This window comes from Pyxicephalus adspersus, chromosome 5, assembly GCF_032062135.1.
Source record: "Pyxicephalus adspersus chromosome 5, UCB_Pads_2.0, whole genome shotgun sequence".
Lineage (NCBI taxonomy): Eukaryota > Metazoa > Chordata > Amphibia > Anura > Pyxicephalidae > Pyxicephalus > Pyxicephalus adspersus.
Window position 1 is genome coordinate 131,639,568 of NC_092862.1, and position 16,604 is coordinate 131,656,171.

A 16,604-nucleotide genomic window follows, 5' to 3' on the forward strand; every position below is an offset into this window, starting at 1 on the left:
ACAGGATTGGAAGTAGTTAGAAGATGCAATAACATACACTAAAAAAATTAAATCAAAGAAAGAAAAACACCTTCTTCCTTCAACATGCTTTTCATATAAACCGCTTACATGTCAGCAATTCTGTAATCTGGCTCTATAGCACAAAGCTGCATGGAGCTGCTACTGCTCCAGGACGGTGCCAAAGTTTATATATATATAAATAAAGATTAGGCCCATATATATATTCATTCAGACACATTAAGACAAACTTGTTGAAGAATTGTTACTACACATATTTTCCTTGGTGCTTGATTGTGATACGGAAGTTGACAACATTGTGTAGTTGGTAAAAGTCATCTTCTGTTTTTCATTTTCCCTCCCTTTCTTCTTTCCCCATTTGCTAACCCAGCACCTTTTTCTTTGCACGGTGTGCTCTACCTCCCACGTTCTTCCCCATCAAACCCTTCTTTCTATCTCTGCTAATTAACAATGTAAAAAAAAAGTTCTGTCCTTTAGCCAAAGAACCCAACACAGCAATAAAATTATATCTACCCAACAGGTCAGCATGGGATTTCACACCCTATTCTCCCCATCAATCTCTCAGTAGGATTTTTAGTTAATTGTTTATAATGAGCAGTGATTGTAATTTTTTTTTTTTTTTTGTATGATGTGATCATTTGCTGCTTCCTACATAGAAAATCAGAACATTTCCTCTTCAAAAAAATTAATTGTTCTTTGACTTCAGTTGTTCAAATTACAATCTTTTCTCTAGTATGGTCATTGTTATGTAACAGCCATGCCCATTACACTGACTATGCAATCTTGTTTAGATTTACCCAAACTTTGTCACAGAAAGACAAACCTATACAATAAAAGTGTTCAGTTTCTGTTCAGTCTAGCACATAGTAATGTAATATCAGATGGCCTTTTAGTTATTTTGTAAAGTTTATGGTCAGCTTATCAGTGTGGAATGTTTGACAGCAAATGCCCACAAGGCCTACTCTGTGCTGTTACAAATTTAAGGTGCATGTTCCAGCTGGGCACCAAGTGCTATGTTTGTATGGAATTCTTTCAGTACACCAGTTCTCTCCTCCAAACCTAAACTAGATGTTAGTAAAGTTAATTGGCCTCCATGTGTGTCTATAGGCTTGTGGTGGGACCAGTGGAACCTGGGTGATTCAGCAAACCTGGAATGGATTTCCTAAGTCATTTTCTATTTGTTAGCAAATGTTTTCAACCCTTAACCTGATCCATTCCTGGTTTGCTGAATCACGCAGCTTTACTGATGAAAGTGTATTCTCTCCAGTCTTGAAGAGCTTTAATAATTCAGGCCCTGTGTATCATGAGCAGGCATTGGAATGAGTGGACGGAAGCAGATGTGATATATAGGAGCAATATTTTTGGAACGAGGCTTTGGCTTTTTTGGCCTGAAGATTATTCTGTATTCATTTATGGGTTTCAAAGCTATATATCGGCAACATCCTTGATTTGTGATCTTGAACATTGCCCTATGAGTAAAAGATTAACCAGAGTCCAAGAAAGTAGTGTAGAATATCCACAAAACACGTTACACTTACATTCTTTAAGAGGTTTCTATAGAATGAGGAGTAGGACAAATCTATTATTTATCTTTTCATTCAGTAGCCCAATTTAAAGTTTTCACTGTACAGAAATGTAGATGCTATGGATACTGTTGTTTTTTTAGTAAGTTTTGTAATTTTTTTTTTTTTAGGGGTAAGTAATATGTAGAAATTAATATTTTATTTTTAAAGAGTAAGCTGACTTAATAAAAAAATGTATTGGCAAGTTCAGCTTTTATAACCAGTCTGCTTCCAATTTGTTCAATGTGGCTAAAATTGTAAATAGGTAACATCACTGTTATCTTCTTTTGCTCTACGGATTTAAATACATCCTAGTAATGTGTTGGGATTTTGTTATTAATATTAAATGGTTACTTCTTTTTTTTTTCTCTTTCAGTCACCTGAATGGACGGAGGAGGACCTCAGCCAGCTGACGAAAAGCATGGCCAAGTTCCCTGGGGGGACACCGGGTCGATGGGAAAAGATTGCTCACGAATTGGGTCGATCAGTGGCAGATGTGAGTTTGCATTGTATTGCAAGTGACAAAACCAAGAGCAGGACAGGCAGTGTGAATAGTAGCCACTGAATAGAGCCTAACATCCTCTTTCTTTTCAAAGGCTGCAATCCTTTTATAGGCCCTGGAAGTGAACCATTAACTAAGTAACCAAGAAGCAGATGTGGGCAAGTCCCCTGCTCTGCAATTAACAGCTGTAACTGATCAGCTGTACTGGGGATTTTGGTGCTTGGAGGTTTAGAATACTGTAACCCGATAGCAGAAAAACAATGCCATTTATTTTGTTTGCTGGAACCCTTTTCAGTCACTTGGGTAGAACCCTCCTGTCAGTGTTTTTATGTTGTTGCAGACACTCGAGTTGGAATCTAGGTGTCTGTGTATATTTTTTCTTTCTAGTGATTAAATTATGTATTGTGTATAAAACCTAATGATTAGCTTAGCAGGTTATTTTGGTGTAGGTGGAGGCTGTGTACTTTGAATTATTTGCTCAGTCGTTCTCCCTGTTATTATCCATCTTATGGCCAGTCGCTGAGTAAATACTTCCATGTGCTTTGTGTTCTCAAAATAGTTTGTGACATTTCATGTTGTTCACATGGGCATAGTTACATAGCACTCCTACAAAATTAATAAAATATCCCATGTTTTGCACTTTTTTATAATAAATATATATTTTGTTTTTATGTGACAATTTGCTTCCGATATCCTAGTTGAAGATAGGAACATTACATGTAGCCATAATATTCCATAGCCATAGCATTGGCATTTCATTGATTTCAGTAACCTGCGGGTGGTACATTTGTGTTGGACTTGAAAACTTTGGCATGGTAAAATGTAGTCCATTTGAAGAACATGCCAAGTTTTGTCTGTATGTATAAACACATACTTTTCTTTCTTTTCCTCTTCTTTGAAAATGCTTTTTCAAAACAATGCTTAAGTAGAAACCTATATTTTTTATTATTTTTAAATATAGGATATGGATGGCTATAATGCCACAAACCCCTTTAATCTTGCCATTGGCAGCCAATACGGCTGGTAAACAATTAAACTGTAAACTGGTTAATTTATGGCATAATAACAGATATTGGGGGAACAACTTCAAATAGTTTTGCTCTTGGATTTTCAGTGAAAGTGCCCTTGTGACTTTATGTATATATGCTTAGCAATGCAATTATTTGCCTTACTGCACAGATGCTGAGATTGGTGGCGGACATACCCAAAACAGGCTCCTGTGCACCCCCTTATGTCTGCCCCTGGCAGAGATAACAGGATAAAGCCTCTTCTGCATTTATGTCCATACAGACTCCTAGTTATTACAGTAAAAGGAGTAGTAGAGCACAGCTATTGATCAGCCTGGATGCACAATCTCTGTAGGCAATGAGCAAAATATCTGTTACATATATCATAGCCTATTAATGAAATTATTTTTTAATTTTCTTTTACACAGACATTCACAAAAAAAAATGACTGACTTCCTGTAATTGTGCTTTGGCAGTGAGTGAATTTAATGTCTGTCAGGCAGGGGTTAATTAGGTTTGTTTCCCTGATTATGAAAGAGAAAAGCAGATTGTGTTCTGTAATCACAGCTCCTGCTTGCTGACCTGGTTACCTGTAGCCCATTCCCCTCATCGACTAATTCACATCTGTTGCTTGACCCACTTACTGAGCACAGCCTCTAACCTCGGGCTTAGAATTCATTCCTGTTCTTTAAGAACAATCCACCCATTTTCCCCAATCGAAACTTTTGGTTACTAAAAAAAAGAAAAAAAAGTAGGAAACGTTGTACCTAATATACTAACAGGAGTAGTTGTGTATTATTATTATTATTATTATTATACAGTATTTATATAGCGCCATCATATTACGCAGCGCTGTACATAGTCCATAGTCGTGTCACTAACTGTCCCTCACAGGCACTCACAATCTCCTACCATAGTCATATGTGATTATTATAGTCTAAGGTCAATTGTTAGGGAGAAGCCAGTTAACCTAACTGCATGTTTTTGGGATAGTCATAATTCATCAGGCCCATGTTCTTTCCAGCTATATAAATCCCATATAATAATAATAACAAGATCACAAGGCTGATATAAGGTCAAATTCATGTCCTCATACTGCTTGCATTTTAAAAAAATATTATTTATTACAGAGCTATATTTTGTGTTTTTATATGAAGCTTTCCTTAAAAAAGGGCATTTTAAACACAGAATGGAACTCTTGAATGCAATTATTTTCATGTTCACACTGGCCATGAGGTTGTGGTGCATATACCTCTTCCTTGTGCATGGAGCTATTGTCTCTCAGGAGACGCTACATATACTCCCAGCAGCAGCGTACCAATGTGCAGACGCTGGTTCTTTGACTGTATTGCATGTGTTAGAGCAGCTGGCAGGAAGCCGTGCGGGATTTCTGGATCCTGAAGCAGGTCTGAACATTCCTTTACACATAAAATATCAATTTCCTAATGAAATTTTGGTCTGATTTGTGTAGCTTACTGTTTGTAGTGCCTGTAGGGTTGTAGTTTTTCAAAAACCTTTTAAATATGTTATAAATATAGTGGTAGATACGACTAGGTTACTTAAAGGAGAACTCCAGTTTATTGGAAGATTAGGATATTGGTGTAAAATGACTGTATTTGGAGATTTGTAATGATGCTCAACCAACACTCTTCCTTCTTCTAGTTACATTAGAATGATAAGTTAATTCCAAAAAACAACATTCTCTCATGAAACTTCTCATAGTCACATCTATATAAAATAAAATGGCAAAAAAGTTTCCTGAAGAAACCTGAGATCATTAGGAAGTGTACATTGGAATAACTGATAAGCCTGGAGATGGTTATCAGTGCTCAACCCAGAATTCTTTTTAATTTGGGTGGAAAGAAGCTGTAGGTGGGTGGCAGCCCCTGTATTGTAACCACTCAAAAACTGCCTGGGTGGTTGCTGTAAAGTGCCGGGTGATATGCCCGGCTAGAAGGGGCTGGGGAGAACACTGATTATATGTGGGACTCCTTACAAGTAGCCCCCAAAATATGCCAATTTTTTACACTAATATTTTGGAACTCCCTCGCCTTGCTATGGAGTTATTAATTAGTGGCCACCTCCCTAAAAGGGAATCCAAGTATTGGAAAGTCAAAGTCCCCGGGGTTTCATGGCTCTGCAAACTTTAGGGCAGCACAGGCAGGCTTGCTTTTTTTTTTTACTAGCAGTTTGTAACCGACTGATTTACCATGAGGGCACCAGTTTCAGCTCATTGTTGCTGTGCCATTGACACTGATGTACAGAGCAATATGATTATAATTACGTGATCTTACAGTGGCCACACACACACTTAGCACGGGTAAAATGTTTACAGTGCTAATTTATAGCTTTCACCAGATGATTTTTTTGTAACCACAAAGGCCATTTAAATTGTAAAAATAACAGGAAACACAAACTGTCTGGCATGCAAAACAGGCCATAATGTGATTATTAGCTGCAGGTTTTTTAAATTAAAGGCCACAAATTCTCAGATTTCATACTTGTGAAGCGGTATGGCTCCCCAGCCCGGGAGGATGTAAACCAACTCGGCGTCTCTCTGTGGTTACTAATCTCTTGCATTCAAGTTGCGATAACAGACTGATCAGGGATTTGCTGGCTGCCTGGAAAAGGGCTCAGGTAGGCAGAAAAACAACAGCCAGGTGGATAGATTTAAGGCAACTATCTTAATTACTGTGCTGCCTTGCCATACGAGCACTGGTGCTCAGATAAATTGTCCTTCTTGTCGCCAGAGAGAAAGAGTAGAAGTTCATTTAGGAAAAAAAAAACTAAGCCCTTCTCGGGTTGAACCTTTTAGAAGAAAGAAATAGAAATATTCTCTTAGGCTCCATCCTGAAGCTTTAACCCAGATCAGTCATGTTGGGCTTTATTTATAAAAGAAAGTTTGTTGCCTGACTTAACCACCTACTTATTTTGCATGCATGGACTCTGCATGTTCTTTATATCTTTGAGGGTCTATTTAGATCTATGCTATGTATTAACACACATTTATTAAAACAGCTTAACAGGCAACAAATAAAAAAGATACTGGTAAGATAAATCCCTTATCCCCCCAAGTGCTAAGAAAAAAACATTTTTTACAGTGTGTGCTGTGATGGGGCAATAGTTAGGTTAGAACAGATTATGTATGCTGTGAGAAAAAAATGTTTTAAGTTTTCTGGGACTGCAGACTGAGATGTTGCACATTTGATTAGGGACTATCTAGTTATAAAATTTGCTGGCTGGGTAACTTGTTGATAATATTTTCTCTCTCAAAGTAAATCAAAGTGCGGGGAAGATTCTCTGTGACCCCCTGGGTGATTTTCTTGTTCCCTACCATCGAGTAGAGGAACAAATCATGGATTTCTCCTTATTTATGTTCCAGTGAAAAATGTTATTAGGACAGGAATAGAATGTAAACATAGTGATAAAGAAAAAAGTCTGAGCTGAAGTTCTCCTTACATTACAATTAGCTTAAGACTTAGCTGACCCAGGAATGTCAGGATCATCAGATTATCAGCATCTTGGTACCTGGCTTGGATATGAATGGTTTGGTTGTCTTTGAATGTTGATGACATTAAATCTGTGCTCTACAAGTGTATTGAATAAAAAGCTGTGGTATAAGCTAATTAACCAGAGCAATTAAAGTACTTGCTTAATATTGTGAAGGTTCCCCTTTTGACGCCAAAGCAGCTCTGACCTGTTGAGCCAGGATCCGAGACCTCTGAAGGTGTCCTGACCAAGACTTTGGCTGCAGATCATTTTAGGTCACAACACTACTACCACCAGCCTGCACTTTTCCCATAGGACATTCTGGTGCCATCTCTTCCCCAGACATACACACCAAAAGATCACTCATAACTGGTGTGCTTCTATGAACCCCTATACTCAAGCCCCAATCCATTCTGTGTTCTGTCACCTTTGCCTCATACGCAACATTACATTCTTCAGTAATTTGTAGAAGTATCTCCTCTGCATTATGGAGCCAGACAGCCACTCTCTCACCCAATGTGCCTTGCGGCTAGGTTCTCCATACCTCTGTAGCAGTTCACTGGTTGTCCTTCCTTAGACCACATTTGGTAGGTACTTACCTCTGCATAACCAGGAACACCCCACAGGACCCCGCATTTTAAAGATGCCCTACCCAGTCAATAGCCATTAAAATTTGTCCCTGATTGCTCAAATCCTTACACTTGCCCAAACTGACTTAATGTTTATTATAGCCACTCAGTGCTTTATAGGTGCCACTGTAACAATATAATCCATTTTATTCACTTAAGCTAACACTTTTTTTTTATTAATTTATTTAAAATGAAACAAGAATTACTGTATATACAAAAATGTCATACTAGCAAATAATACTAGATGTGAAAAAATAGCAAATATCAATAAATCCAATACATCCAATGCAGGTAGCAATAATTAGCATAATAAATCATTCAACTACAAACAATTCCAAACACCTAAATGAAGTATAGGAATATTAGAGTAGAATTATAGTATTAGAAGAGTATAGGAGTAGAAGAAGAATGGGAAGGTATTGTGACAATGTTATGTACATCCCCTATATGAGAGAGAGAGAAGATATACAGTAGGTTAAGCGTTCATTGCCTGACCATCTACTTTAGGAAAATCAAAATGGGAGTTTGCCTCTCATTTCCTCCAAAGCATAGCTAGCTATATACTTGAAAGGAGAAACTAATACGTTTGAGTTTGTAAAACATATTACAAGCAAATTTAACCCCGACACTGGACTAATATTTTTTTTTGATTTACAGTTCCTGTTATAACAGTCAGTACAATTTTTGTACAGTGTGACTTTAACAAATGAAACTTTCCTCAATTATAGCTCCTAGTTAATGATATGATTTGCTGTTATGTCTTTTTAGTTCCTCCTCCCTCCCGCCTGCTGGTAGAAACAAGACATTTGCTACTAACTGTTTTTAACACATCTATTTGTCTTGTGTAGAATCCAGCTGACCCCTGAGCCGTCACATCTGCCCACCCTCTTTCACCAGCAGCTTGGCGGCCATCCAGCACCTGTGCTGCTATTGAAATACAGTTGATTCTAGAACACAGTTAACCGTAAGGGTACATCCACATGGGCTTGTTTCCCGCGTATAGGAACACATTGGGGCGGTTGAATTTAGAAGGGGGGGCTGATTATGTAAGTAGTCCTCTCTTGAGTCTAGGAAGAACAAAAAGGTGTTGGGATTTTACTGCGCATTTGGGAAGGGAGAAAGGGGGGAGTTGGAGTTGAAGCATTTTCATATCACTTCACTACCCATTTAAAGCACTCCAGTTTAAACGGAAACCTTTATGACTTTTTAATGTCACGACTGTTGGAAAATCTAAGTAGAGCCTAATAATTGTGTTTCAGGTTCTAAAGCTGGGACAGCTGATGCTATGCAAATAAGCTAATTTAAAGCAGACTTCCAGAATAATTCCCCATGTCTGGGCTGGATGTAAGATCGTTGGGTGTAGGAGGTGTGCCATGTGTGGCTCTTCTCACCATTGCATCACAATTGGCACATTAGTATTTTTTTTTTACAAGTGTGTGTATATATTTTTATTACTTTTAATTTTTTTTTTCTTTTAAATTCTTCAAGTTGTAGCTGACTGTTCATTAAGAAACAGTATTTTTTTTTTCCTCCTTTCAGTGATTTTTTTTTTGTAAAATACATTGCTTTTCCATTATGTGTTCTTTAACCCTTATTTTTAGTGAATATTTTATGGTTTGCTGGGAAGGTGCAAGCTTTAATGAACTAGTACAGACAAAACCGTGTACACAATATTATGCACATTCATTCGCTTTATACATTTTGCACTGAGCTGGCTGTTTTTGGACACTTTATCTACATACACTTGCTAGTCGTGGCGGGAGAATCTCTAGCTTGTGTATAGTGTTCCACCATTGTCACTCAATAATCTATTTTGACGAATGACTGAGTGGGGACTGCTGCTGTACTTTCCAATAGAAGAGAGCACAGGGGGGTGCGACACATCCCCATCCTTTCTTCATAGAACTGAATGGTGCCCTGTGTACAGTTTGTTGGATTTATGGAATGCACAGTGGTTCTTTCTCCTGTCTGGAGGCATTCACAAAAGATTGTTTCCAGCGATAGAAATCTGACTGCTGTAGGCTTTAACCTTGCAGACACTTAACACTCCTGGTTATCAGGGTGGAATATGGGATTAAAAGAGAAATCCAGCATTGGTATCCAAAGCCACTGTATAGTGTAAACCCGTGCAGTTGGATAAAATGTATAGTCCAATCTATACCCATTCATTACCGGAATCCGTACCTGAGGGACAGTGTATTCAGTACCACTTAACAAGGCTAACAGCCAGGGACACCATTAATATTTTCTGGACCATTGACTAGGTAAACTTCTCAGGCCCCCTCCCCATGTCTAAAAGTTTTAGCATTGCAAAAGTTAGGCTCCTTTGATCGGGGCCCGGTACAAAAGAATCGCCTTTCTCCTTCGATGGCAGCCCTGCTTACAGCTCACACAGAGCCAACATCTTGCCTTTTATGTGGGTCAGGATGAGTTCTCTTCTTTTACATCTAAGAACAGCCCTCCTAAGCTAAAATGCACCAACTCTCACCTCCCCTGCTACTGACCCACCATCATTGCAGAACTGAAGCCTCCTTACTTGTTTGCAGCCTGTCCTGATGAAATTCCCATGTCTGCATACTGCATCCCAATAGACAAGAATGGGGCTGTATATAGAGACTGCCAGTGTTGAAAATGATTTTGTCAGGACTGTTTGAAAACAGAAAAGGAAGCTACAGTTCTGCAATGGGTAAGTAAATACCACTTCTTAGGTGTTTGTATGTAGTGATAGCTGACAAAAAGATACTTCATTGCTTTAGGTATCATTTAGACATTCTCATGGGAAAAAATCTGGTATGCTAATCATTTTAATTATAATTTTTAATTTTTGTATACAGGTAACAACAAAAGCAAAACAAGCAAAGGATTTAGTTTCTCACAACTCTGGTATGTTTGTTTATTTTTTAAAATGATACATACAAATTATTGAAATCCAGATGTAGTAAATGTAAAAATATCTTACTGTCCTACTGGTAAGACTGAACTATTTCCTCCCTATAAAAAGTGTGTGTGTATTCTGCAACACTTTAATACATTTTCACCTATAGATTTCTAGCTCCCCTGCAAAGTTTTTCAAAAACCTGATGATGTGGCAACGATGCTGCACAGCTTAGCTCGCCACTCTAATATAAGCTTTGCCTGCTTACACTACAAAGGGAAAAAATGTTGCTGGCATCGTGGCTATAGGCATTGTCGCTGCTGATTCACAAGCCCGCATTTTGCAGACAATTACCTGATCACAAGTCCCACCCTCTAGGTTATGTTATCCTGTTTTTTTTTTCATTTTCTAAAAATGGTCAAAAAAGCTAGATATTATTTAAAAATTATGAGCTACTGAATTTAGTTGATAAAATTTAGATGATAAAAGTTGCCGTTAAATATTTTTATGTTTTGGGTGAGCAGCTATTTTAGTGCTGTACCCCATTATATATGGGGCATCAGCCTCACCCATCCTGTACTTGGACGACAATAAAGCACCGGACCTAACCTTTCTCTTGTATCTGGAAGACTAAAGACTGTCTGGATTTTAATTTTAAAGGCTATGCTATTGATTATGAAAATCTGTTGTGTTTTTATACAGTTATAAGCAGCGTTACTCTTTACAGGTGCAGTTCGATTAGCTGATCTAAAATGCGTGGTGAAGACGAATGTGACATTACCAGACAGCATAATCACACAGCGGGAGGAAGAGGAGCCCGTTGATGAGGATCGGGACTTGTCAGTCACTTACAGCGAAGGCCCTATGACAGCGACGCGAGGTCGCAAGAGAAAGACCACAAAACCTGCAGAGACCGCGCCGTCTCAAAAAGAGGAGACGGAGGAAAAAGTCCGAGGCAGACGGCAGAGAGACTTTGACATAGAGCAGGAGACCGAAATGCTTGAGGACAGTGATGAGGAGGGCAGGAAAAAGGAGCGAAACCGATCATTAGAAGAGCTATGGACTCAAAACCAGCAGAAGCTTCTGGAGCTGGCACTGCAGCAGTACCCAAAGGGAACAGCGGAGCGCTGGGATAAAATAGCCAAATGTGTACCTGGGAAATCCAAGGTGAGAACAATTATTTCTAATTGGAACGCAATACACCACCTTCACTTCATCACTGTCTTCACACAGAAGCAGACTGCTCCACACTTTCTTTGTAATAATTGCTAACACCTAGATAATTTAAATTAACAAAAATAAAAAAATGGCATCAATATTCATGTAGTTTAGTAACTTTATGAAACAAACACAAAACCGCTGTTTCCAGGAACATAAGACTCTACCTGAAAAGCAGAATAGATACCACCTTTGCAGGCACAAAGGCTTTTTGGTTAGCACTCATTCCTTGTAATGCTGGGTGGTAGTCCAGGTCCAAATTTTGACCAGGATGCCAGCTGTGTGCATGGAATTTGTTTGCCCTCCCCCATGTTTGCGTGGTTTTCTCTGGAAAAAAAAGACAAGCACATTCAACCTTACAGGGGAGAAAGCGCTAGGCAAATGCTGACATTAGGGATTGTGACTTTATGGACACACTCATAGAGGTTGTTCCTTTTAGTCTTATCAAGGCGACACACAGAGTGTAAGAAACCTTTTCATTGGGGAAACCTATCTGCATCCCCAAGACTCATTCTTCATTCTACTCAGCTCCTTGGGAACTGAGAATTCCCTGTGCTGTCTTCAGCCTGTGGGTCAGTGATTTCCATCTCCCAGGAGGCTTCGTCATATCAAGTGTCCAGAATGTGGCAGTAGGATGAAAGCCGAGTGTCCAATTTAATACCTCCATGAGAAGAGCTGTGCCCATTAGGACTGATATTAACATATGGAAAGAATGAATAAGCCAATATTGTCTGGTGTGTTTATACTACAAACCAGTAGACAATTTTAGCTTTATGGCACATTATTGCAGTGTATCATTCTAAAGGCTGAGCACAAAAAAGCTCATACAGTATATATAAAAAGCGAATATATATATTTGTATTTAAAATTTTGCAGTAATTGTATGTTACTGCAACATTTTATGCAAACCTTAAACCTCTTTCAGACTGCCGAACTGTACACCGCCATGCTACAAGAAGCCACAACAAGCACTCTTATATTTTTTTTTCTTTAAATAAACCGATATACCTTTTGGAGCCCTTTAATAACTGATAAGGCCTTGTTCATACAAGATTGTATAGGTTTGGTGTGTGCAACAAAGCACTGACAGAACAAGTACTAGAATCACCTTATTTTTATTTAATGGAGTCCTTTAAGGTGCAAAAAGTTTGTATGTGACCTTTCAGTACAAGGTTTCATCAGGGTGGTCTTGCAGAATGAAATAATATTCACTTCTCTTTTTTGCAGGGGGAACTCTTATTATAAGAGTGTGTTTGTTCAGTTCTTAGGGCAGACCACTAACATTTTCTAGAACAGTAATGGCAGCCTAATTATGTTTCTCAGGTCACCTATAAAGCTGAACTTCAGCCAGACTGCCCCATACATATTTATTTCATCTTTGTATTTAGTTGTTTTACCTCTCAAACAAATTGTATTGGACTGTTCATCCAGTCTTATAGATATTACAGATCTGTCACACGGCACAGACCTGCCTGGAAGGGCAAGAGATCTGATTTCTCAGTGCTGTAATTATGTATCAATTACAGATCTTGTCCCACAGCCAGCCTCTAAATAAACAAAGAAAGAAGAAACCTACTAAGTTCATCCCACTGTCACTCAGCAGGTTCTGCTAGCACATGAGCACTGCTGAACCAACTGATTGGCTCTTTCTGATTCCACTCTGTGTCTAAGCACAGCAAAATGTAGATTGTGGAAGACTGAAATTTACATTTAGTTACATTATTTGCAATAATGATTTATTACCAATGGTGTTTTAGTGAATACAGGGCTGGAGTGTGTGTAGTTTCTAGATAATTATGCTTTGGCTGACAGACATTGACCCTGCTCTTCTGTTTTTCTCCTATGCAGGAAGACTGTATATGTAGGTATAAGCTGCTAGTGGAGCTCGTGCAAAAGAGGAAACAAGCAAAAAGCTGAGGCTGGGATGGTTTGGAGAACACAGAACAGGACCTCCTGATCCTCTACAACAGCCACGTGCCTTAGTATTAAATTCATAAATTAAATGATTGCCAATTAAAATATTTCATGCATATACAAATTAAAAGTATTTTTTTATACTCCAATGTGTTTGATTTGTTAGTTTTGAAAACTGCTATCCTTGCATATGTGTAAAGCAAAAACCCCACATTGGATGGACCAGCAGCTTTTTATCAGATACCAATTAATGTGGATTTCTTCAGCCTTAAGCTACGTATAATGGTCCCCTAGCGTCATTTAGTGATCTGTCAGGCGGATGACCTAACTACTTACCGGGGAAAACCGCTGTCTTTTCCAATGGCAGAGGATGCAGCAGGGCGCCTCCAGCTTGTCCCCCTCCCTCTGTGGCTGGAAATGATCACAAAAGTTTGAATGACAGAAATCTAGCATGCTTTTGTAGCATTATCATTATAAGTCACTATTAAGTCACTAATAAGTCATTATTAGGATTATAAGTCACAAGGTAGTGATTGTTTTCTTTCTTTTTATTACTAATATTCTCACACATCCACTTAACACCCAGCTAGAAGCCTGTGGTGCATTTTGTGCTGCTATAAGATAATCTGGGGGAACCAGGTAACCTAACTGCCTGTTTTTAGGGGTGTGGGGAAACTGGAGTTCCCAGATGAAACCCATCTTACCTATCTTATCCCATCGTACCTATCTTATCATATGTTACCAAAACCGTTTATAAGCTATACATTTTGCATAGAGAATGTCTGTATTGCACTGCAGGGAGATTTTCTTTCATTTCCTGTTCCTTAAGACTACAGGAACGTTGCACTACAGCAGGGCCTGTGTTATGGAAAGCTAAACTCAATTGTCCAAGTTGTCCTGAGCCCCCACCTTCCCGGGGCAGACAGAATGGCAGGGGTGCAGGGAACCAGATTGCAATCCATTTGGGCCCCTTCACTTCCCACCAGGAGAAATAGAGTCCTGAACCCTTCCAGAAAATGAGAGTGAATCTCTCATATCTTAGAATACAACTTAAAAAGAAACTCCAAGAAAGAAATAAAATGATGTATGTGAGTATAGTTTTCTCATTACTTTTGAGTAAAATTGAAGGTTATCACCCGGTGTCCGTGGATGATGGAAATTTAGCCAATACATGCTTTGATCCAGCGGTGACGCTTCCAATGAAAAGCTCTATGCTTATTCTAAGCGCTCTTCTTATAAACCAGGGAATCTGACATTTCCTTGTAGGAATCTTCCAGGTCCAAGTGTTTCAATTTAGAAGTAGAGCCCTAAGTGGGCAGTTTTTAAGAACTCCAAAAAGAATAATTCCAGGATCCGCAATGCGTGCCTCATTCAAGCCGCATCTTACCAGTGTATCTGCAAACATACTCCATGTGTATACCTGGCCTACCCGGAAATAACTAATGTGTTCAGCTAACCAGTGATGATTGTAAGACTGAATAGACTGACAACCAATACAACTCATCTATGTATTTCATGTGTGTATTTAGACTTTGCCTGGAGTTCAGCTTTTATCAAGTAAGTGTAAGCTCTTCGGGGCAGGTTCCTCTCCTCCTCCTGTGTCACTGTCTGTATCTGTACGTCATTTGCAACCCTTATATAATGTACAGCGCTGCGTAATATGTTGGCACTATACAAATCCTGTTTACTAATTATAACTGTTAATTTGGGCATTTTTATTCCTTTTTTTCTAAATACACCTCCATTCTGCATTTGTGTGACCTCATTATTCGTCTGTAATGTAACGAGTGGAGAATTAATGGCGGGTTGTACAGTTCTGTATGACAGCCACACAGAACAATGAGCAATATTTGAATTATCTGTGTGGTTTCAGCCTGGACTGAATGTCACCCTGGTGGTGTCACAGCAGATGAACCTATACAGAGAGCTGAGCCCCCTTCGCTCCCTTCATTTCTGCTTGTATATCCAATTTGCAGATGGTTTTTGTTTGTCCGAAGAAAAAAAGCACACACTCTTCCTGCTTACATATGTATCTATTATGGTCAATAGCTTCCAGGCAAACTGAGAATGTCGTTACGCTGCAGGCTACTGGAAGCTGCGCAATTTATGTCTCAGCAACACAGCCAGGTGATGTCAGCTATCAAAACCGATCACGCCAAGACAGCTTACCTAATTAGCATCCTAATTACCGTGCTGAAGGGCGACGACCGCTGGCAGCCAAACGGTTAACGCGGTGCTAATAACCTCATGCTTATGTATTTGTGGAGATGGCATTTCTGCCTTACTGGAAGTGAAGTCTGCATTGTGTATACAAATTGCTAAACTTTATTCTGGAATGACAGCAGAAACTGCTAACTGCTATTTCCTTGTGGCAGCTTCATTACCGAGTCTGTATCCACAGGGACTTTTTACTTTTCTTGTGGTTTGGAAGCATCTAGAACGCAGGCAAATACACTGCTTAACCATTTCATGGTCCAGAGAATCAATGGGTTAAATTGGGCATATCTGCCAACTGTCCCTGATTCAGAGGGAATGTTCTTCTTTCTGATACAAGCGCTTCTGTCCTTTTTTCTTCCTAAGTTGTCCTTTTTTGGGTGGATATATTCACCTTCATAAAAAAGGAACTAAATTATTCCATGTGTCATTTTGAAAAGTTAATATAAGGAAAATGTAATTGTGCAAATACTGCAAAATCTTCAGGTTAACCCATTATTATTTGTGTATTCATTTTTTGGTAAGGTGTGCCATTTGCCTACATAACTCCTTCCTGCCCCAATAGGTGTAAGGTTTGCTGATTTTTTATTTTTTTTTTTATTAACAGGAGGGGCAGATTTGTTCAAAATTATGGTCAAGGTTTTATTGCTGCCTTTAGAGCTGGGCCAAGAGGTGTAAAACTTAACTCACATCATGGGCCTGGACGTGGAGGGGAACTTTTAGGATATCTAATCATTCCCTACTCTGAAAAAAGAAGCTAGAGAATATCCGAATAACTTGAACCTCTTAGCAGTCATGTGGTCAGACGTGACTGTAATTACCTGGTGGATTGAGGTTTTTTTTTTTTTTTTTTTGGACTTGGTATATTGTCATCAGTCTTTCATTTCCTAAATTGGTACTTAAACTGAGACTTTTTGGGTTGTTTGCACCTAAAAATTATTATTATTATTATTATTTTTATTATTAATATTAATAATAATAATAAGCGCAAACAATATTGATGTATACCAACAAATTACACAGCGCTGTACATTAAATAGGGGTTGCAAATGACAGATACAGACAGTGACACAGGAGGAGAGGACCCTGTCTGAAGCGCTTACAATCTAGAAGGTGGGAGAAGTAACACACAAAAAAAGAGGAGATATGGAGTGGTGGGTAAGTAGTGACGGTTTT

At 38.8% G+C, this 16,604-nt stretch overlaps 1 protein-coding gene across 1 annotated transcript in view; it reads left to right on the forward strand.

Annotated features, from left to right (window-relative positions):
* DNAJC1 (DnaJ heat shock protein family (Hsp40) member C1) overlaps window positions 1–13,363 on the forward strand; it is an 83,396-nt gene extending 70,033 nt beyond the window's left edge. Inside the window, exons 9-12 of the mRNA XM_072412738.1 lie at window positions 1,957–2,076; window positions 10,042–10,090; window positions 10,810–11,249; window positions 13,149–13,363. Coding sequence (XP_072268839.1) covers window positions 1,957–2,076; window positions 10,042–10,090; window positions 10,810–11,249; window positions 13,149–13,217 — 678 coding nt within the window. The 3' untranslated portion in view covers window positions 13,218–13,363. The remainder of the gene's footprint in view (window positions 1–1,956; window positions 2,077–10,041; window positions 10,091–10,809; window positions 11,250–13,148) is intronic.
* The last annotated feature ends 3,241 nt before the right edge of the window (window positions 13,364–16,604 follow it).